At 41.4% G+C, this 23,560-nt stretch overlaps 1 protein-coding gene across 1 annotated transcript; it reads right to left on the reverse strand.

Annotated features, from left to right (window-relative positions):
* Positions 1 to 20,895: 20,895 nt before the first annotated feature.
* LOC107844089 (indole-3-acetic acid-amido synthetase GH3.6-like) lies at positions 20,896 to 22,260 on the reverse strand. Its single transcript, XM_047398300.1, has 2 exons — positions 21,690 to 22,260; positions 20,896 to 21,371 (listed from the first exon to the last, which is right to left on the reverse strand). Exons 1-2 carry the CDS (start codon positions 22,258 to 22,260, stop codon positions 20,896 to 20,898), a joined length of 1,047 nt encoding a protein of 348 aa, XP_047254256.1.
* Between the last annotated feature and the right edge of the window lie 1,300 nt (positions 22,261 to 23,560).

Raw genomic sequence — 23,560 nt, forward strand, 5'->3', positions numbered from 1 at the left:
AAAATTGACCAGGCTGCCCCAGGTAGGCTGGGGAGTGATCTAGTGCGGGTATTTTTTTAGAACGGGGCAATTTGTGTGGTCAAATGGGCAAAACAGTGTGAATGTGCCATTTTCGGTTTAAATCGTTGTGCTATAGCCCATGATTTTCGTGGTGGGCCTGGGGTACAACGTGATTTTGGTCGAAAATCAACAAGGCTGCCCCAGGCAGGTTGGGGAGCAACCTAGTATGGGCCTTTTATGTGAATGGGGTGGTTTGGGTGGTCAAACGAGCGAAACGACATGAACGGGCCATCTTCGGGGCAAATCGGTGTGCTATAACCCACGATTTTCGTGGTGGGCTCGTGGTCAGAGCGTGATTTTGGTTGAAAATCGACCGGCCTGCCCCTGACAGGTTGGGGAGCAGCCTTGTATTGGCCTTTTTTGAGAACGGGGCGGTTTGGGTGGTCAAACAGGCAAAACGACACGAACGGGCCATTTTCAGGACAAATTGGTGTGCTTTAGCCCATGGCTTTTGTGGTGGGTCTGGGGCTGGGCGTGATTTTCATCAAAAATCAATCAGGCTACCCTAGGCAGGTTGGGGAGCGGCCTAGTGTGGGACTATTTTAAGAATGAGGTGGTTTGGGTGGTAAAATGGGTGAAACGACGCGAATGAGCTATTTTCGAGTCAAATCAGTGTGCTATATCCCACGATTTTTATGGCGAGTACGGGGGCCGAGCGTGATTTTGGTTAAAAATTGATCGGGCTACCCTAGACAAGTTGGGAAGCAGAGTAGTGTGGGCTTTTTTTAGAATGGGCCGGTTTGGGTTGTCAAAAGAGCGAAACAGGCCATTTTCAGGCTAAATCGGTGAGCTATAGCCCACAATTTTTATGGTAGGCATAAGGGACGGGCGTTATTTTTCCTAAAAATCGATCAGACGGCACTAGGCAGGGCGGGCGGTGGCCTAGTGTATTTTTTTTAGAACGGTGAGGTTTGAGTAGTCAAACGGTCGAAACGGCGTGAACAGGCCATTTTTGGGCAAATGGGGGAACAGGCCAGACGTAAGTTTTGCCAATAATCAACTAAGCTATCCCAGGCAGAGTGGGCAGCGGTATAGTATACGTTTTTTTTGAGAACGAGGCTATTTGGGTGGTCAAATGGGGAAATTACGTGAACGAGCTATTTTTGAGCCAAATCGGTGTGCTATAGCCCATGGTCTTCGTGGTGGGCCTTGGGACCAGGAATGATTTTGGAAAAAAATTGATCGGTCTGCCCCTGGCAGGCTGGAGAGCGGCCTAGTGTGGGCCTTTTTTCAGAACGGGTTGTTTGGGTGATTTAATGGGCGAAACGATGCTAACGGGCTATTTTAGAGCCAAATCATTGTGCTATAGCCCACAGTTTTCATGATGGGCCCGAGGATCGGGCGTGATTTTGGCAAAAAATTGATTGGGCTGCCCCAAGTACGCTGTTGAGCAGCTTAGTATGGGCCTTTTTTGACAACGGGGCAGTTTAGGCGGTCAAACGAGTGAAACGGCGAGAACAGGCTATTTTTGAGCCAAATCGGTATGCTATAGACCATGGTTTTCATGGATGTCCCAGCCGCCCAGGGGCCGGGCATGATTTTGGCCAAAAATCTATCGGACAACTCCAAGCAGGCTGGGGAACGGCCTAGTGTGGGACTTTTTGAGAACGGGGCGGTTTGGGTTGTCAAACGGGTGAAACGACATAAATGGGCCATTTTCAAGCCAAATCGGTTGCTATAGCCCACGTTTTTTATGGTATAACTATGGCTGGACGTTATTTTGGCAAAAAATTGATCGAGCTACCCGAGGAAGGCCTGGGAGCAGCCTAGTGTGGGCCTTATTGAAGAATAAGGCAGTTTGGGAGGTCAAACGGATGAAGCAACGCAAATGGGTAGTTTTCAGGCTAAATCAATATGTTGTGGTGGGCTTGGGTGCTGGGTGTGATTTTGGCTGAAAATCGACCGGGTTGTTCTTAGCAGGCCGGGGAGCGGCCTAGTATGGGCCTTTTTTTAGAACGGGACAGTTTGGGTGGTCAAACGGGCAAAACAACATGAATGGGCAACTTTCGGGCTAAATCAGTATGTTATAGCCCACGGTTTACGTGGTAGGACCGGTGATACAAGAATAATCATGGATATGGACTTATGAGAGCGCAAGTTGGACCCGAGCCTTGGTGTGTGCAATTGAGGTATAAGAGAGGCCCAAAATGCACCAAAATCAGTCCATAACTTACGCTTGATGGGCGCCCACTCTTTGAAGGGCCTTTTGGTCATTTTAACTTATATTTTGTAATATCTATAAAAGGAACATTGTAGGGCTTTTAGACTTAGTTTTTTTGATGAATATTGAGTGTGTATCACTTTGTAACACAAGTCCTCTCTTCTCTAAGATGCAAACCGGAAACTAAGGCTTATACAAGTGTGGAATCACTTGTGTATGCATTTTGCTTGGAAACGTCGATGCTTGAGAGGTGGAATCCGATCTTGTGTCACGTAAGGGATAGGTTTGGTCTTGTGTGTGGTGTTAAGGGTCCAAGAGTGGAATAAGTTCTTGGGTTCTTAAGATTATACCAACCATTGGTCTATCTATCTATCCCTTTACTTTTATTGTAATCTTGTATTGTTTCCTCTTAATTAGTGTAAGCCAAGTGTATTCCTTGCTGTTGTTATTGTTGTCTCTTTTATTGTTGCTAATATAGTTTGGGTGTTGGCTGATTTGGTGTTAAAACACCTTGTAATCCCTTCCTTCTTATTCTTGTTCTTGAATCCGAGTGTGGTCTCCTAAAGGGTCCTCGGCTCATTGAGTTAGTGGACTATTTTGGGAGTGTGTTTTCGTGTGTTCTTGGTCGTTATCGTATCATTTGGTATCAGAGCTTGTGGTTGATTTGGTTCCAACAAAATCTCTTAGGCATGGTAGTTGAAAAAAAAAAGAGAAAAAGTTGTGTTCTTGAGATTATGTTCTTGGCCGAAAGTTGTATCTTGTTGTCTTGGTTGAAAACTTGTTTGTGTGTCTATATCTAGTAATCTTTTTGCTAGTCTAGCGTGTTGCTTGTGTTAGTTTCTTGATTCACTAAAACTAAAGGTGTCTATCTATATTTGAGCTTGAACTTGTTGAAGTTTTGTTGTGAACTTGAAAGGTGGCCGTGTGTTGTGGTGTTGTTGTGAACAATTGGAGTGGGCGTTGAAGGTGTTGTTGTTGTAGTTCTTGAAGATTGTTGTTGTGTTCATCTTGTTCTTTACCTAGTCTTATAACTTAACCAACAAAAAGTGCAAAATAGATTCCAAAAGATGAAGATAAAAGTTGTAAAGCTTGTTGGTGAAAGGAGTTGAACCCATCACTTCCTAGACTTGACATCAACTTTTTAACCACTTTTCCTTGTTTCAAGGGCCTTGATTTGTGGGAATAGTACTAGTCAAGTCAAGTCTTGTGTTTGAAAATTGAAAAGAGTTCCAAGACTTGTAGTCTTTCCTCTATTAACCAAAATTCACCATTTCAACTTGTAAAGTGATCAAGACTTCAAATTGGTAAATAAAATGGCGCCAAAACAGTGACCAATTGTGGGCTGCCACTTCATCACTTTTACTATTCTTGCAACATATTTTAAGCTCAAATTTTGATCTTTTAGTCTCATTTTGTGTCTTTAGTTTTGTTTGTTGATTCCAAATCTAACTTACAAGCTAGTACTAGATTGTAAGTTAGTTTTGAAGTCGTTCTTCGTGTTAACCTTCCTTTGTGTGTCTTAATTCTTTTGAGTCACTGTAATACGCCCTTGTGTGTTTTCCTTACTCTCTAGGGTCCTAGTAAACGTTGGATTCACCTCTCGAAGTACAAACAAGCTTACAACACTTGTGAGATTGAGAGTGAGGGATCCGAGAGACACCAAATAAAAGAGAGAGTGAGGATATTTTGTACAACTAACATATTTTCTATCTTGTAGGTATCTCCTTGGCCATAATGGACACCATTTTGGCCCACCTTGATGCTATTGCCCGTGAAATAACTAAGGCGAATGCGGGTCTTAAAAATTAGGCTCGGAGATGTCTACTATACTTGAGAAGGTGGATTGAGTGGAGAGTCGAAGGAATTCTCGTGTTTCTACTTCCGAAACTTTACCTGAAACAATCAATCCTCTAAGACCACCACCAAATGACATAGACATAAGCCAAGCCACCAAATGTCCTCCAACCCGAGCCCTAAGTAGGTCACTTCTCCCACAATTCGATCAAGTCCAACAAGAAGAACTTGGGAAGCCAACCTCCTCCCATCCAAGATCCACAATCGAAGCTCCACATTACCAAATCAATCCTTTCATCCAAAACACCACTTCACCTAAACTGATATGTCCATATAGAGGAGTGTGGTAGAAAGGAACATGAGGGACATGGAGCCTACAATGATGCGTATAAGATAGAAGATAAGTTAAGGGGAAGATGGAGGGAACCACAAGGAACCTACCACCAAGAAAAGAGGTGGGATGTGTTTAGTGTTTCCTTTGCCATTCACTATGTGTTTCGAATGAGGATGAAGACAAGGCTCAAGATGGAGAGGAGGCCGAGGTTTAAAATGAAGATGTCGATCGAGACTTGTTGTTATTGAGCCTTCGAATTCTTCATGTTTTTGTGGACTATTTTTGTGACTTGTTTGCAGACTATTTTAATTAGGTTTCCTTTGAAGTGACCAATTGAACAAGGTGAAGCCGTGAATTTGTGGACAAATTCCTCTCAAGATGGAGAGGATGATACCAAAGTAATCATGGATATGGACTTATGAGAGCGCGAGTTGGACCCGAGCCTTGGTGTGTGCAATTGAAGTATAAGAGAGGCCCAAAATGCACCAAAATCAGTCCATAAATTATGCTTGATGGGCGTCCACTCTTTGAAGGGCCTTTTGGTTATTTTAACTTATATTTTGTAATAGCTATAAAAGGAACATTGTAGGTCTTTTAGACTTAGTTTTTTTTGATTAATATTGAGTGTGTATCACTTTGTAACACAAGTCCTCTCTTCTCTAAGATGCAAACTAGAAACTAGGGCTTATACAAGTGTGGAATCACTTGTGTATGCATTTTTCTTGGAAACATCGATGCTTGAGAGTTAGAATCCGATCTTGTGTCACGTAAGAGATAGGTTTGGTCTTGTGTGTGGTGTTAAGGGTCCAAGAGTGGAATAAGTTCTTGGGTTCTTAAGATTATACCAACCATTGGTCTATCTATCTATCCCTTTACTTTTATTGTAATCTTGTATTGGTTCCTCTTGATTAGTATAAACCAACTGTATTCCTTGCTACTGTTATTGTTGTCTCTTTTATTTTTGCTAATATAGTTTGGGTGTTGGCTTATTTGGTGTTAAAACACCTTGTAATGCCTTCCTTCTTATTCTTGTTCTTGAATCCGAGTGTGGTCTCCTAAAGGGTCCTCGGCTCATTGAGTTAGTGGACTGTTTTGGGAGTGTGTTTTCATATGTTCTTAGTCGTTATCGTATCAACCGGTGGCCGAGGGTGATTTTGGTAAAAAATTGATCACGCTTCCTAAGGCAGGCTGGGGAGAAGCCGAGTGTGGGATTTTTTCTAGAATGGGATGGTTTGGGCGGTCAAACGGGCGAAACAGTGTGAACAAGGCATTTTCAAGCCAAATTGGTGTGCTATAGCCCATGATTTTTGTGGTGGGCTCGGGGTCTGAGCGTGATTTTGGTCGAAAATCGATCGGACTGCCCCTGACAGGTTGGGGAGCAGCCTAGTATTGGCCTTTTTTTAGAACGGGGCGGTTTGGGTGGTCAATTGGGCAAAATGGCAGGATAGCCCATATTTTTATTTTGTTGGTCCCAAAGGTTTGGCGTGATTTTGGTCAAAAATTTACTGGGATGCCTCAGATGTTTGGGGAGTGGCCTAGTGTAGGCCTTTTTTTTAGAACGGGGCGGTTTAGATGGTCAAATGAACGAAATGGCGTGAATGAGCCATTTTTAGGCTAAATCGGTGTGTTATAGCCAATAGTTTTCGCAGTGGGCCTGGGGGCTGATCATGATTTTGGCCAAAAATCGACTTGGCTACCCCAGGTAGGCTGAAAAGTAGCCTAGTGTGGGTTTTTTTTGAGAACGGGGTGTGTTAGGTGGTCAAACGGGTGAAACGGCGCGAATGGGTCATTTTGGGCCAAATCAGTGTGCTGGAGCCCACGATTTTTGTGGTGGACTCGGGGGTTGGGTGTGGTTTTGGCTGAAAATCAACTGGGCTGCCTCTGGTATGCTGGGAAACGGCCTAGTGTGGGCCTTTTTTGAGAACGAGGTAGTTTAGGTGGTCAAACAGGTGAAACAACTCGAAAGAGCCATTTTTGGGCCAAATCGGTGTGCTATAGCCCATGGTTTTTATGGTAGGCCCGGTGGTCGGGTGTGATTTTGGTCGAAAATTAATTGGGCTGCCCTAGAAAGGCTGGGGAGTGGCGTAGTTTAGGTTTTTTTTTTTTAAAAATAAGGCGGTTTGGGTGGTCAAACGGATGAAGCGGCGTAAACTGGTAATTTTCGGGCCATATCGGTGTGTTATAGCTTACGATTTTTATGGTGGGCTCAGGTGCTGGGCGTGGTTTTGGATGAAAATCGATTGAGCTTCTCCTACAGGCTTGGGAGCGACTTAGTGTGGGACTTTTTGGAGAACGGGGCGATTTGGGTGGTCAAAGGGGCAAAATGACGTGAACGGGCCATATTTGGGTCAAATCGGTGTACGATAGCCCACGATTTTTGTGGAAGGCCTAGGGGCCGGGCATGATTTTGGTGAAAAATCAATTTGGCTGCCCAAGGCAGGTTGGGAAGCAGCTTAGAGTGTGGGACTTTTTTGAGAACGAGGTAGTTTGGGTGGTCAAACGGGCGAAGCGATGTGAACGGACCATTTTCGGGTCAAATTGGTATGCTATAACCCACTATTTTTGTGGTGGTTCTGGGGGGCTGGGCGTGATTTTAGTTGAAAATCGATCGGACTGCCCCAGGCAGGATGGGGAGCAGCGTAGCGTGGGCATTTTTTTAGAACGGGGCGATTTGGGTGGTCAAACAGGCGAAATGACGCAAACAGTCTTTTTTGGGCCAAATTGATGTGCTATAATCCACAGTTTTTGTAGTGGACCCAGGAGCCGGGCATGATTTTTGTGGAAAATTGATCAGGCTTCCCCTGACAGTGTTGGAGAATGGCCTAGTGTAGTTTTATTTTAGAACGGGGCAGTTTGGGTGGTCAAACGAACGAAATGGCGTGAACGAGCTATTTTTGAGCCAAATCGGTTGCTTTAGCCCATGATTTTCATGGTAGGTCCGGGGGTCGGGTTTGATTTTGGCCGAAAATTGACCAGGCTGCCCCAGGCAGGTTGGGGAGTTGCCTAGTATGGGTCTTTTTTTAGAACGGGGCGGTTTAGGTGGTTAAACAAGAAAAATGGTGCGTATGGTCTGTTTTCGAGCCAAATCGATGTGCTATAGCCCACGATTTTTGTGGTGGGCTAGGGGGACAGGCGTGATATTTTAGAAATTTGACCTGGCTGACCCAGCCAGGCTGGGGAGCGGTTTAGTGTGGGTCTTTTTAGAGAATGGGGTGGTTTGGAAGGGCAAACGGGCGAAACGACGCGAATAGGTCATTTTCGAGCCAAAATCACACCGTTCCCCAGGCCAATTCGGCTCGTAAATGGCCCTTTCACCCATTTGACCAACCAAACCGCCCTGCCCAGCCCAAAGGCCTTCACTAGAACGCTCTCCAACATACTTGTGGTAGCCCGATTGATTTTAGGCCAAAATCACGACTGACTCCCGTGCCCGTTCGTGCCGTTTCGCCTGTTTGACCAGCCAAACCGCCCCGCCCACGCCAAAGGCCTACTCTAGGCCACTCGCCTGCTTACCTAGGGCAGCCCGATCGATTTTTGGCCAAAATCACGGCCGACCCCTCGGCCTACCCAAAAAATCATTGGCTATATAACACACTAATTAGGCTCAAAAATGGGTTGTTCGCGCTGTTTAACCCATTTGACCACCCAAACCACCCCGTCCTCCCCAAAAGCCCATATTAGGCTGCTCCCCAGCCTGCCTGGGGCAGGATGGTTGATTTTTAACCAAAATAATGGTCGGTCCCAACCCTAAAAATCATGGGTTATAGCACTTCAATTTGGCATAAAATGGCCCGTTCCCGCCATTTCGCCCGTTTGACCACTCAAACCGCCCTGCCCACCCCAAAGGGCCACACTCGGATGCTCCCCAGCCTTCCTGGGGCAACCCAATCAATTTTTGGACAAAATCACGCTCGGCCCCGGGGCCCACCCCAAAAATCATTGGCTATTGCACACCGATTTGGTCCGAAAATGGCCCATTTATGCCGTTTCGCCCATTTGACCATCCAAACCCCCAGCCTACCCCAAAGTCCTACACCAGGCCACTCCCCAACCTACCTGGGGTAGCACAATCAATTTTTGGCCAAAATCATTCTCGACCCTTTGGCCTACCCCCAAAACTCTGTGTTATAACATACCAATTTGGCCCAAAAATTTCCCGTTCAAGTCGTTTTGCCCGTTTGACCACCTAAACTGCCCCGCCCCACCCTAAAGGTTCACACTAGGCCATTCCGCAGCCTGCTTGGGGTAGCCTAGTTAATTTTTGGCAAAAATCATGTCGGCCCTGGGCCGGGGCCCGCCCCAAAAATTGTGGGATGTAGCATACTGATTTGTCCAAAAGATGACCCGTTCATGTTGTTGGGCCCGTTTGACAACCCAAACCGCCCCAACGACACCAAAGGCCCACAGTAGGCTACTTTCCAGCCTACTTGAGTCATCCTGATCAATTTTCAGCCAAAATCACGCCTTTTCCCCGGGCCCACCCCAAAAACCCTAAGCTATAAAACATCGATTTGGCTAAAAAATGGCCCGTTCATATTGTTTCGCCCGTTTGACCACCCAAACCACTCCTTTCACCCCAAATGCCCACACTAGGCTGCTCTTCAGCTTACTTGGGGCAACCTGATCGTTTTTCGATCAAAATCACGCCCGATCTCTGGGTCCACCATGAAAACCGTGGGCTATAGCACACCGATTTGTCCCAAAAATGTCTTGTTCATGCTATTTCACCCGTTTGACCGCCCAAACCGCTGCACCCTCTCTAAAGGCCCACCTACGCCACTTCTCAGCCTTCCTGGGGCTTCCTGATTGATTTTTGATAAAAATCATGCCCGACCTCGAGCCCACCCTAAAAACCATGGGCTATAGCACACTGATTAGACCCAAAAATGGCCCGTTCATGTTGTTTTGCCTGTTTGACCACCCAAATCTCCCTTTCCACCACAAAGGCCCACATTAGGCCGCTCTCCAGCCTGGCTGGGGTAACCCGATCGTTTTTTGACCAAAATCATGCCAGGCCCCAAGGTCCACCCCAAAAATCATGGGCTATAGCACACCGATTTGGCCCAAAAATGGCTCGTCATACCGTTTCGACCGTTTAACCACCCAAATCGCCCCGCCTACCTAAAAGTCCCACACTAGGTCATTCCCCAGCCTTCTTGGGGTAGTCCGATCAATTTTAACCAAAATCACGCCCACACCCACCTCAAAATTTGTGGGCTATAGCACACCGATTTGGCTCGAAAGAGGCCCGTTTGCATCATTTCGCCAGATTGACCACCCAAACTACCCCGCCCATCCCAAAGGGTCACACTAGGCTGCTTTCCAGCCTACCTGGGGAAGCCCGATCTATTTTCGAACAAAATCATGCCAGGTCCATGGGGACACCCAAAAAATCATGGGCTATAGTACACCAATTTGGCCCGAAAATGGCCTGTTCACTCCATTTTTCTGTTTGACCACTCAAACCGCCCCGCCTATCCCAAAGGCCCACACTAGGCTGCTTCCCAGCCTCCCTGAGGTAGCCTGATTAATTTTTGGCCAAAATCATGCCTGTCCCCCCCATCCAACTCCGAAATTCATGGGCTAGCACCCTAATTTGGCCCGTATGTGATGTTTCACCCGTTTAACCAGCCAAATCGCCTCGCCCATCCAAAAGGCCCACACTAGGCCACTCTTCAGCCTACATGGGGCAGCCCGATTGATTTTCAGTAAAAATTACGCCCGACCCCCGAGCCCATCCTAAAAACCGTGGGCTATAGCATACTGATTTGGTCCAAAAATGGCCCGTTCGTACCTTTTTACCTGTTTTACCACCCAAACCGTACCGTACACCCCAAAGGCCCACACTAGGCTGCTCCACAGCCTGTCGAGGGGCCCACATCATAAACCGTAGGATATAGTACACCGATTTTTCCCGAAAATGATCTGTTCGTGATGTTTTGCTCGTTTGACCACCCAAACCGCCCCGCCTATTCCAAAGGCCCAAACTACGTCGCTCTCTTGCCTGTCTGGGGCAGCCCTGATCGATTTTCTACCAGAATTATGCGCATCCACTGGGCGCACCCTATAAACCATGGGCTATAACACACTGATTAGCTCAAAAATGGCCTGTTCGCATCATTTTGCCCGTTTGACCACCCAAACTGCCCTGCCACCCTGAAAGGCCCACACTAGGCTGCTCCCTAATGTGCCTGGGGAAGATCGATCAATTTTCATCCAAAATCACACCCGACTTCGAGTTCTACCCCAAAACTCGTGGGCCATAACATAATGATTTGGCCTAAAAATGGCTTCTTTTTCACGCTGTTTTGCCTATTTGACAATCCAAAATGCCCCGCCCACCCCAAAGGCCCATACTAGGCCACTCCCCAGCCTATCTGGGGAAGCCCGATCAATTTTTAGGCAAAATCACACTCGGCCCCTTGGGCCACCCCCGAAAACCGTGGGCTATAGCATACCGATTTGGACCCAAAATGGCCTGTTCGCTCCGTTTTTCCCGTTTGACCACCCAAACCTCCTCGCCCACTCCAAAAACCTATACTAGACGGCTCCCCAACCTGCCTGGGTAAGCTCGATCTATTTTATGCCAAAATCACGCTCGGCCTCCTCGGCCCACTCTTTGCCGTGGGAAATAGCACACCGATTTGGTCTAAAAATGGCTCGTTCGTGCCGTTTCACCTGTTTGACCAACCAAACTGCCCCGCCCACCCAGAGGCCCATACTAGGCTGCTATCCATCCAACCTGGGTCAGCCCGATCAATTTCGGCCAAAATCACGATTGGCCCCCATGCCCACTTTGAAAATCGTGGGTTATAGCACATCGATTTGGCTCGAAAATGGCTCGTTCGCGTTGTTTCACCTGTATGACCACCCAAACCCTTGCCTATCCCAAAGGCCCACACTAGGTCGCTCCCCAACCTTCTTGGAGAAGCCTGGTCAATTTTTTGCCAAAATCACGCCCGACCTTCGAGCCAACCTCGAAAACCATGAGCTATAGCATATCAATTTTGTCCGAAAATGGCCTGTTCGCGTAGTTTGACCACCCAAACTGCCTCTCCCACCCCAAAGGCCCACGCTAGGCTCGCTCCTCAGTTTGCTTGGGGCAGTTCGATAGATTTTTTCGTAGAAATCTTGCCCGACCCCACCCTAAAAAACATGGGCTATAGCACATCAATTTGGCTGAAAAATGGGTCGTTCGCATTTTTTCACCCGTTTGACCACCCAAAACGTTCCGCCCACCTCAAAGGCCTACACTAAGCCACTCACCAATATGCTTGAGGTAGCTCGATCAATTTTCATCCAAAATTACGCCCGGCCCTCGGGCCTACCCCCAAAACCTTGGGCTATAGCACACTAATTTGGTCCGAAAATGGTCCGTTCATGCTGTTTTGCTCGTTTGACAAACCAAACCACCCCACCCACCCCAAAGGCCAACACTAGGGTCTCGGAAGCTGAAAAATGGTCTGATTTCTATGACCCTACCTACAGTCCGTAGGTTCAACCTATCTGTAGGTTGAGTCGTGGGTAAGGTCGTAGTCTATTGGACGACATATCTATGTTTGCAAAATATAGGTTCCGGGAGTTGGTTTCAAGGATATACGCTTCACAATGAAATTTATGTATTCAACGCGCTGAAATACTTGTTACTGTACTTTTGGAATTACGGATTCAAAAGTTACTAGGATATTCTATATATGTTGTTTGGATTCTTCAAAAGAATTTTTGCACCTGCTGGTCGAATTGGATTCAAGAAAAAAATAAAAAGATGAATTTTTGAGGGTCCAACGTGTAGTCATCGATATTTTTAAAGAGTTCAAACAACATTGATTGTTTATTTATTTAAATTATATACACCATCAATATGAAAAAACTAGATTATCAAATTGCTTTTTATCTTTTTTATATTATGTATCATGTCTTACTTTCAAGATTATATATAAATTTAACAGTATATTATTACTTATAAAATATCATTCAGTAACAAGATAGTGTAGAAATTTATATATGTATGCCAACCATCGATGTATATTACTTAACCTTTTTTTCCTTTTTACGTATATATATCTATATTTCATGTCGAAAATTATGTGTTCAATTGAACTCGCAGTGGACAAGTGGGGATAATTTATTATTATTATTATTATTATTATTATTATTATTATTATTATTAAAAAAGGGGATTGTTAAAAGATGATGATATGAAGATGAAAAGGGATTAAAGTAAATTGTAAAAGAGAATTGAAAAAAAAAAAAGACACTTTAAAGTGATTGGTCTAATATTAAGGACCATTGAATATAGAAAAAAATACATCAATGAAATTTGAGGTTCTATCAAAGATAATCTTTCTAATTTTATAAGGCAGTGATATAACTATATATATTCCGATATTCTCTGCTTGTGAAATTACGTTGAATATGTTGTTATTGTTATTTATCATTGATTGACTAATTTATGATGATTTATTTGAAGTATTAAAAGATTTCATTGTGAATTTATTAATTTTATACTAAAATTATCTATCTATTGTAATGATGAAACTCTTTTCTTTTATTCGAACTTCAGATCAATAATTTGAGCAAACTCATACAGACGTAGTCGTATATTCTACTTTTTTTTGTTGTCAGAAGAATTATGATTAATTAAAGCCGGAGAGTATTAGAAGATTGGCTGTTAATTTTATATTGACTGCATCTGCCTGTTGATGTATTGTAACGTTAAATCCTTCTTGTTATCTCGATTGGAATCCACAATGCAAGCAAACTCACACAGATGAAGTTATACATACTATGTTCTTGTAATAAGTAAAGAATTATGATAAATTAGGTGTAATTTATTTAGTAGTTTTTAAAGGAATTTAATTTATTATTTCTAACTAATATTATTTGAAATGATTTAGATAAATGAGCTTTTAGCTTATTTTTTGTATGTATTATTATTTTTGCATAAAAAGCTGGCAATAGCTTTAATTTTTTTTAAGAAATAAAAGGCAGGACAGTTCAGTGCACAAAGTATTTAGTATTAGTAGGTTTCAAAAAAGAGGTGCATTTTTACGATGTGTGATGTAATTAGTCTACCTTAATGTAAGTACTAGCGGTTATTTTTACGACTTAAATTTAAGACTTATAAATTTTATATAAATAACTTTATCATTGCTCTCAGTCCAATTTTGAAAGAATAAAGGTGAAAGTGGACTAGAAGATCAATTGATTCGAAATTTTTAACTTTTTAGTTGTTTATATGTTGGAATATGTTAGTGGAAGTTAGAATAATATCGTCCACCCAAAACCCCAATTCTCACCCCTCCTATTAAAAATTATATTTTCGCCGTTTTAATTTATGTGATATAGTTTGATTTGATACGATATTTAGAAAAAAAGAAAAAATAATTGGAAATATATACCTAAACTTTGATGAAATTTGCTATAACATGCCTCAACTTTGCGGGGGTCTTATGACTCTCTAGATTATTTTTTACCGTATTTCTGTGGCATATATTTGCTTAGCTGGACCACTTCAGACCCTTACGCGCTTAGTGTTCGTGTATTCATGCAGTGGTCCAGCTGACAGATAGATAAATGCCACTTGAATACGGTAAAATTTTAATTTAGGAAGGGGGGTCATAGGAATCCTGCAAGGTTAAGGCGTTTTACAACAAATTCGCCAAAGTTTAGATAGATTTCAAACTTTTTTCTCAAAAAGAAATAAAGACTTAGAAATAAGTCATAGATGTTACGTGTCTTTAAATCATTTCATTAAAGATAAAATCAACATTTTAAAGTTAAAATTATTATTAAATATAGAATTGTCACCTTTTGATACTCACTAAAATGAAAAATAAGTCATATATATTGAGACAGAGACACTTTGAATATCATTTTAGTTATTTTAAAGTTAAATTATGAGTAAAACATCTAATACCCCTGAGCTATGATCAAATTTGCTACGATACACTCCAATTTTACGGGGATCTTATTACCCCACTAAACTAAATATTAGTATATTTTTGACATCATTTTTAGCTGACATGACGCCTTTTGTCATCCTTTTTAGTTGACATGGCACCTTTGACGTGAGTCCCATTTTATGCAAGTAAGATGCCACAGCAGTACAAGACGGTGACAAAAATATGCTAAAATTGAATTCATTCAGACGGTACCAGTTTCGTATAGTATGAAATGGAATATGGTGCTTTGATAATGAAATGTTATCAAGGGGACGATACTAGGACCCATGGGAAGTTGAAGTAGAAAGATGCATAAGTATGAAAATGGTAGGTAGACAAAGAATAAAAACAATACAAATTAAGAAGGATTAGAAATTACTTTTTAAATATACATATTAAATTTTGAACATCCTTATCGATATTTTTGTCTTTGCTACCGACTTTATAATCCTAAAGTTGCCGAAAAAATGGTTACTTAAATTTTACGAGGATCTTGTTATCCCTCTAAACTCACTATTTCTCTATTTTTGCTGACGCACAAAAATATTCTGCTACTTGATAACCACGCCAGTCAAAAGGAGCACAAAAGTAGAGTAAAAATGAATCTAGGGGGTAATACAACTCCCGTAAAGTTTAGATGCGTCATAACAACTTCGAGTATAGTTCGGAGGGGTACTTGTGCCTTATCTCGAATATCTATTTTTTAATCCGATACTTCTGGTTAAGGGAGGAAGAGATCTCAATCATTCCACCATAATTCTCCAAATTTTCTAAGGAGAAAACACTCGTTATCAAGAAATTTTCTATTTCCAGGACTAGAAATCGAGCCCTTTACACATGATGCATTTTTGAGACATTTAATTCATCTATTTTATTTTTCACACAACACGCACACCAACTCTATAAGCGGGGCGGAGCTAGAGTGTCGTATCACCAGAAACTCACACGGTAAATATACAATCAACCCTTTTTAGGTATATATATATAGTAGATAATGAACATAACCCTCTTGGTGAAAATCTTGTCAGCGCCATTGCTTATTGCAAAGGCCAATTTCGGAGATACGAGATTGAAGTATCTCGACACGACGGTCAAACTACGTTTTTAGGTATATATATAGTAGATGATGAAAACTCTTGCTGAAAATCCTGCCTTCGCTCCGCTATCCGCAGATAGTTCAATCAGTGTTGTTCCATTGCTTGCTTCCAGGAGCCCATTTCGGACACACGGGACTGAAGTAGCTCGACACGACCCTCGAATTCAATAGCTCGACGAGCGGTGCAAGTTTAACGCACTGGGGCGTCTTGTATTGGTTTATGGAAGCACCTAATAAGCTAGTGCAACAATAGTCCATGATGTCAAAAGTACCTGTTTCTGTTAAAATGTATTAGTTATTGATCACTTTTCTGAGTTAGATCATTAGCTCATTTTTACTGTTTTTTGATTTTTACTATTACATTGATAAAAGATTGATTAGCAAAGTTAGTTAGTGAAGGTAGTGGAGGCACCAAGTTAGTGGTTGCTGATTAGATTAGTTATCCAAGTTGTTAGATTTAGTTAGGAATATTCTAGAAGCTCATGTGACATACATGTGAGCCTACAAATAACAACCATGCCTCTATCATTGTATACCCTTACCACTTGAATAACAATATCTTAGCTCTTTCCTTCTTCCCTTTTCTGCTTCAATGGCTTCCGTGTGTGTGTGTGAGAGTATTGTAATGCATCAGTTTAACATAGTATCAGAGCAATGATCTATGGAGGTTTAGAGAAAGTATCAATACTCCATTCTATTTTGGATTCTGTGCTACTATCAGTAAGTAGAAAGTAGATCTCTATTTTTTTTTGTAAGCTGAAGTTGGAATTCTGAGTAAGAAAGTAATGGCACCTAAGATTGATCCTACAGATCCTTTGTTTTTGGGAGCATCGGATGCTGCTGGTGCTGCATTGATTCCAATCAAGTTGATTGGGTCAGTAAATTGTGGAATCTGGAGTAGATCTATGAAAATTGCATTACTAGGCAAACAAAAATATGGTTTTATGACTGGCATGTGCAGAAAGGATATGTATAGAGAAAATCTACATGAGCAATGGGAGACTTGTAATGCAGTTGTGTTGTCTTGGTTGATGAGTTCAGTAAGTGCTGAGTTATTGAGTGATATTATGTGTGCCACAAGTGAATTTGAAGTATGGGAAGATCTCAAGGAAAGGTTTGACAAGATTAACAAAATGCGATTGTATCAATTGCACAGAGAAATCAACAATCTTCATTAAGGAACTGATTCTATTTCTACATACTTTACGAAGCTAAAAACTCTCTGGTGTGAGTATGATGCTGTGATCCCAGCACCATCTTGTGATTGTGTCAAGTCTAAAGACTATGTAGATCACTTAATTCAATAGAGGTTAATACAATTTTTGAGTGGGTTGAATGAATCTTATGATCAAGCTAAGAGGCAGATACTCATGAAAGGAGTGACACCTACTCTTAATCAAGCATATGCAATGGTAGTTGAGGATGAGATTCAGCAGCTGGCTTGTACTGCAGTAACTAGTGATGAGACTGATCCCACAACCATACAGGTAAACAAAAATTTTGCAAAACAAGTCATAGTGGTCAAGGTTATAAAGGGAAGAGGTGTGATTACTGTTATCTAAATGGACACACTAGAGATGTTTGTTATAAGTTGATAGGATATCCTGCAGATTGGAAATATAATAAGAAAGAAAACTACAATAGCAATCCAAGGGGATCATATCAGTCAAGATCAAGTGGATATGGATATCAGGCCACAGGACAATCTAACAATCAGTTCTCTGTTATAACTTCACTAGAAACCAGTCAGGAGAGAACACAAGTTACATAAATATAACAGGCTCATCTAATGGTCAAGGTGATCAAGGCAGCAAGGATATCAATAATGCAGTGGTAGCTAAAGCACAAGGTTTCTCAGATGAAGAGTATAGACAGATCATGGCATTGCTGAACAAGGATGCACATGATTCAAAGCAGGTCAACATGTCAGGTATAGTTACTTGTCTATCAACACAGGTTGTTCCACATGAATGGGTAATAGATTCTGGTGCAACACATCATGTTGCAGCACATAAAGGTGTATTCTCACAGTGTCATAAAGTAGTTAATACTGAAAAAAATGGTGAATCTTCCTACTGGAGCTAAGGAAAACATTTCACACATTGGAGAAACACAAATCCTAAATGAGGAAACTGTTAGTGATGTGTTGTTTGTTCCTGACTTTAAACTCAATCTATTATCAGTATAAAAATGACCAAACAACTTTCATGCTTTGTGTTATTCTACCCTGATTTCTGTGTATTTCAGGACCTTCACACTGGCAAGGTGAAGGGGATTGGTATGGAGAAAGGGGGATTATATATTCTTAAGAAGAACTGTGGATTCAATGAAGCACAAGAAAGAAGTTCTAAAAGGCTGCAGGTTGCAGAAGTAGATATACAAGATTTCAACTTATGGCATAGAAGGCTTGGACACCCTTCTTCTCAGGCTTTGAAATCACTTTGTCTAATAAGACACAAAATAGACTTAGAGGTTCTAAATAAATGCCATGTCTATCCGCTAGCTAAATAAACTAGAATACCATTTCCTGTTAGTGATTCTAGAGCTGTGAAACCTTTTGATGTAGTACACATGGATCTTTGGGGGCCTTACAAAGTCCCTACTTTTGATAAGAAGCACTACTTTTTGACTGTAGTAGATGATCATAGTAGGTATACTTGGCTTCACTTGTTACAGTTGAAATTTGAATGTGTTGTGGCTATAAAAAACTTCTTGAATTTGATAAGAAATCAATTTGGTGCTCAAATAAAAGTTCTTAGATCCGATAATGGAACATAATTTATAAACTCACAATGTAGAGAGTTATTTCTATCCTTGGGTGTATTGCATCAAAGTAGCTGCCCCTACACACCACGGCAGAATAGGATTGTTGAAAGAAAGAACAGACAAATACTAAATATTGCTAGAGCTATCAGGTTTCAGTATTAGATGCCTATCAAGTTTTGGGGATTGAATGTCAAGGCTGCGGTTTATCTTATGAACAGGTTACCTTCTTCATATATTGGAGGTAAGAGTCCTCATGAGGTGCTATTTTATAAAATCCCCCACTGACACTTCTCAGAGTTATTGGCTACAAGTGTTATGCCTCAGTACTACCCAGAGGAGATAAGTTTGCTGAAAGAGCCAAGCCTGCAGTACTTATGGGATATTCCACTTCTCAAAAAGGCTATTTATTAATGGAATTGCTTACTAACAAACTATTTATTACAAGAGATGTTGTGTTTTAAAAACGCTTGTTCCTTTTTGCAGACAAGACTACTTCAGAGTTGTCTACTGACTTTCTCACAATAAGTGAGAATGAATGTGCATATGCAGACATGGATGATCATGTAGATTCACCTGTTCTACCAGAGTCTTGACACCAGATTCCTATGTCTTCAGATGAGAATATGAATATTTCCAATGTTCCAGCTAGCATATTAGATAATGTTCCCTCCAACTCATCAGATGCTACTGCTTCATCCTTACAACCTGAAGTACCTGTTGTATCCACTCCAAGAAAATCAATCAGAGTATACAAGCAACCTGCTTGGATGATGGACTATGCAATACCAGGAAAGGGAAAAGGAATAAGATATCCCTTAGCCAATTATTTGTGTTATGCTGGGACTAGTCTTAGTTATCAGTATTTTGTGTCCAATTTGTCAGTATTAGTTGAGCCTCAATCATATAATCAAGCAGTTAAGGAAGAAACATGGATTGAAGCTATGAAAGCAGAGGTGAAGACACTTGAAGATAATCCTACTTGGGAGGTCGTTGACTTGCCATAAGACAAAAATATCATAGGGTCAAGATGGTTATACAAGATCAAGTATAAGGCTAATAGAGAGGTTGAAAGATTCAAAGCCAGACTAGTAGCTAAGGATACAGTCAACTAGAAGGGTTGGACTATCATGATACTTTCTCACCAGTAGAAAAGATGGTTACTGTAAGAAGTGTCATTGCTCTGGTAGTTTTAAAAGGCTGGTGCATGTATCAGATGGGCATCTATAATTCTTTTTTGCAAGGTGACTTAGATGAGAAAGTGTATATGGAATTACCAGATGGATTCAAAAAAGAAGGGACACACAAGGTTTGCAAATTAGTAAAGTCCTTATATGGACTTAAACAAGCTTCCAGGAAGTGGAACATTAAGCTTACTGTTGCACTACTTAAAGCTGGTTTCTCTCAAAGCACATATGATTACTCACTTTTCACCTTGAAGAGATCAGAAGGAATGGTGGTGATATTGGTATATGTAGATGATCTTCTTGTTATAGGAAACAATGATGCCATTATAAATAAGGCAAAGGGAATACTACATCAGCAGTTCAAACTCAAGGATCTTGGAGAACTAAAGTATTTTCTAGGCATTGAAGTGTTGAGATCTACAAAAAAAGTTATATTAAACCAAATGAAGTACATTTTGGAGCTCATTGCTGACACAGGACTTGCTGGTGCAAAACCAGCCCTTACTCCAATGGAAACTAATGCCAGACTAACATCAGTAGAAGTAGACAATGCAGTGGGTGTTACAAAAGATGCTATTCTTCAAGATGTTACATCCTATCAAAGGTTGGTTGGAAAGCTAATGCATGCAACTATTACAAGACCAGACATCAGCTATGCAGTACAAACTTTAAGCTAGTTTATGTAACAACCTAAGAAATCTCATTTGGAAGATACAAACAAGGTTGTGAGATACTTGAAAGGCACTGTGGAACAAGGTGTTGGGCTTAAGGCTCAACCTACAACTGAGCTTGTATGCTGGTGTGATTCAGATTGGGCTGCATACCCAAATACAAGGAGATCTGTTACAGGTTATGTAGTATATTTTGGTGGTTCTCTGATATCTTGGAAGTTTAAAAAATAGCACATAATATCTAGAAGTTCAGCAAAAGCTGAATATAGAAGCATGGCTTCAGCTTTATCAAAAATTACTTGGCTGGAAGGCCTATTTTCAGAACTAGGTGTATCATCAGTAAATATCACACCATTCAGTGACAGCAAGTCTACAATAAAGTTAACAGCCAACCCCATTTTTCATGAAAGAACAAAGCACATTGAAGTTGACTGTCACTTCATTAGAGACAAGATCAAGGAGGGATTGGTTCAGCCTGTGTATGTTCTAACCAATCATCAAGTTGCTGACATCCTTACCAAAAGTTTGACTCAAGATCAACACCTACACCTTATGAGCAAGCTTGGTGTGCTAAACATTTTGCACCTCCAGCTTGAGGGGGAGTGTTAAACTGTATTAGTTATTGATCACTTTTCTGAGTTAGATCATTAGCTCATTTTTACTATTGTTTTGATTTTTACTGTTACATTGATAAAAGGTTGATTAGCCAAGTTAGTTAGTGAAGTTAGTGGAGGCAACAAGTTAGTAGTTTCTGATTAGATTAGTTATCCAAGTTGTTAAAGTTAGTTATGAATATTCTAGAAGCTCATGTGACATACATGTGAGCCTATAAATAGCAACCATGCCTCTCTCATTGTATACCTTTACCACTTGAATAACAATATCTTAGCTCTTTCCTTCTTCTCTTCTCTGCTTCAATGACTTTCGTGTGTGTGTGTGAGCATTATAATGCATCAGTTTAACAGTTTTCACTATCCTGATTTTGAGAGGACCGATGAATTTGTTAGACGCACGACCCAGGCGGTACACGCTGTTGAGAGATTCTTCAATGGTAAGGCAACAGTCTTCAAAGACTGACGGAGGAACTGGGGCAGAGGTGTTGACGCTCAGCTCCCAAAACAAGACGTAGTGGCCAGGAATGGTGGCAGTATCAGCATAGCTCATGTACTCGGTTACACGAGCATTGAATGGCATCAGATTGTTTTCTCCATTTTTAACTGCATTTTGTAGCTCAATTTTATTAGTCTTATCAGAATCAATGCTCAATATTACATTTTCCCGGCATATAAAGTTGAATTGAAGCGCATTGTTCTTGTATCCAGCAACCCGAAGCACATCACCAACCCTGTATCGATAGAGTCCTGAAATGACACATTCAAGAAAATCTAAGCATTAGAAGACATGTTGGACAGATAAATGGAAAACAAAACCATGTCAAAGAGCATTTCATTTGGCGCTACCAGAATACGTGGTGATAACGAGCTTGTACTCTTGACCAATCTTTATGTTATCTAAATCGACCAATTGTTATTTGTTTTTCTCATTGAGCAGCGTGGGGGTGGATATAGTATTAATGACTTCATTGCTTCCGTGAATTGGTAAGAACTCGAAATAACACATGGTGGGAAAGAGTGCGTAAGCGACTTCACTGGGCTTACAAAAGGGGTTCAAGTTGATACCAAAGAAACACTCCGAGGAAGCATACATAGCACTGACGATAGGGAGGCTATTGCTGTAATAATCGAGTGTTGGTATATATTGAGACATGCTTCCAGTCATGATTCCGTTCACGTACTTGGTATTAGGCCACAGCCTAGTGATTATCCCTTTCCATGAATCCTTGCTGCAAACAGCCTCGATGAAATCAGCCAACTCCGAGTCTGGTTTGAGGATTTTCATCACAGCCTCTCTCACTGAAGGATCAGTAACTTTGTCGTTAATAGTTCCTGTTCGGATATCGTTACATAGTAGAGACCAGTGATCCTCCAGGAACCGCATAGCACGGATGAAGCCAGATGCAAATGCAGAACCAACACGAACGACTTCTCTATTTTGGCAGAGGCCACAAAGTATTTGGGAGAACATGATTTGGTAAGAGTCTAGGCAGAGAATGGCTTCAATCGGACTCGTGTAGTTTGCATAGGGACTATTGCTTCTGAACTGACGACTCTTGTAAATGCTAGAGAAAACGGGACGAGCTAATAATCCCCCTGGGGTCTTGGTTTCAGACTTAATGAACATGAAATTCATTCCTTTGCCCTTCCCCAAATCAGCTGGAACAAATTAGCTCACCACATATATTATAATGCCGTAAAGCCGTGATGTTCTCCCTTGCGCTTCCTCCATTACCGGTATCAATTTTCTGTCCCCTTTCGACGTCCCAGAACTGCACATTAAAATCTCCCTTTAGAAAATATTAACGACTTAGGACTCACTTACAAGAACAACAAAGCCATAATGAGACATTTTTCCCTTATTAGTCCTTTACAAGATGAATGGCAACTTTCTATATTCAGAAACGATTTAACTAACTTTTCGTTTCTCCCATAGGGACATGCTTTTACAGCCACAAAAATGTCAACGACATATGTAAAACCACAAGTTCCTAGAATCTTCGTATCGTTCATCAGACATCAGCTGTCAAACAACATCATATAAATCGAAACTGAAACGAAGGACTAGTAATCTACTAATTAGATAAGTGAAAAAAGTGGGACCTTATCAAGAATTCAGATACAGGCTGGGAGCATAGAATCGAAGATTTGTCGCCATAGGCTATGCGATTGATATCGGACCGAATATCTTAGTAGGTGATAACAGGCATGACTTTCTTGAATGTCTCTCTCTCAGTGTGACCATTGAGATTAAGACGCTGCAAGTACTCAACGTTGGCATTTTGAGTGAGGATTTCATCAAGAACTCTCTTTTGAACCTCATCAACATTCGTAGTCACCTCTTCAATAAACTCAAGATTCTTCTTGTTTTCCTCAGCTATGGTCCTTTCCATATTTAATAACAACCTGTAACTGTATCACATTAGAGCTTTACGGACTTCCAGCGTGAATCCGGATTTACTCAGATCCAAATGCAGGCTATGTTGCTCGGACTCTTCAAACATGCCAAAGGATGCATGTCGGATCCTCCAAAAATAATGTATTTTTGAAGGATTCGACATGGGTGCAACAACTTTTTGGAGAGTCTGAACAACTTAGAATGCAAGTAATCGACACAGGGTGGCAAACCAAAAAAAATATTATTTGTGCATATGATGAATTCTTCTTTTGCATCATGACATTTATCTAATTCCAGTATAACAACCTCAAGTGCTACTAATACAACAACGACAACAACATACTCAGTGTAATCCCACAAAATGGGGTTTGGGAAGGGTGGGGTATATGCAGACCTAACCTCTACCTTAAAGGTAAAGCGTCTATTTCCGACAGACCCTTGACTTTAACAACCAAAAAGTCTATACAAAAAGTATGAAAAATAAAAAGAAAGCACAATACATAAACATGTCCTTTAAATTGGTCTCAGATCACATCTA

Source organism: Capsicum annuum, chromosome 10 (genome assembly GCF_002878395.1).
Source record: "Capsicum annuum cultivar UCD-10X-F1 chromosome 10, UCD10Xv1.1, whole genome shotgun sequence".
Lineage (NCBI taxonomy): Eukaryota > Viridiplantae > Streptophyta > Magnoliopsida > Solanales > Solanaceae > Capsicum > Capsicum annuum.

What these genes read in the sequence shown, in the direction of transcription:
- LOC107844089 (XM_047398300.1), bottom strand. Translation starts at nt 22,260, where the DNA reads ATGAATTTCATGTTCATTAAGTCTGAAACCAAGACCCCAGGGGGATTA. An exon ending in TTCCTCGGAGTGTTTCTTTG is followed by an intron (nt 21,372 to 21,689) that starts GTATCAACTTGA and finishes GTGTCATTTCAG; the next exon opens with GACTCTATCGATACAGGGTT.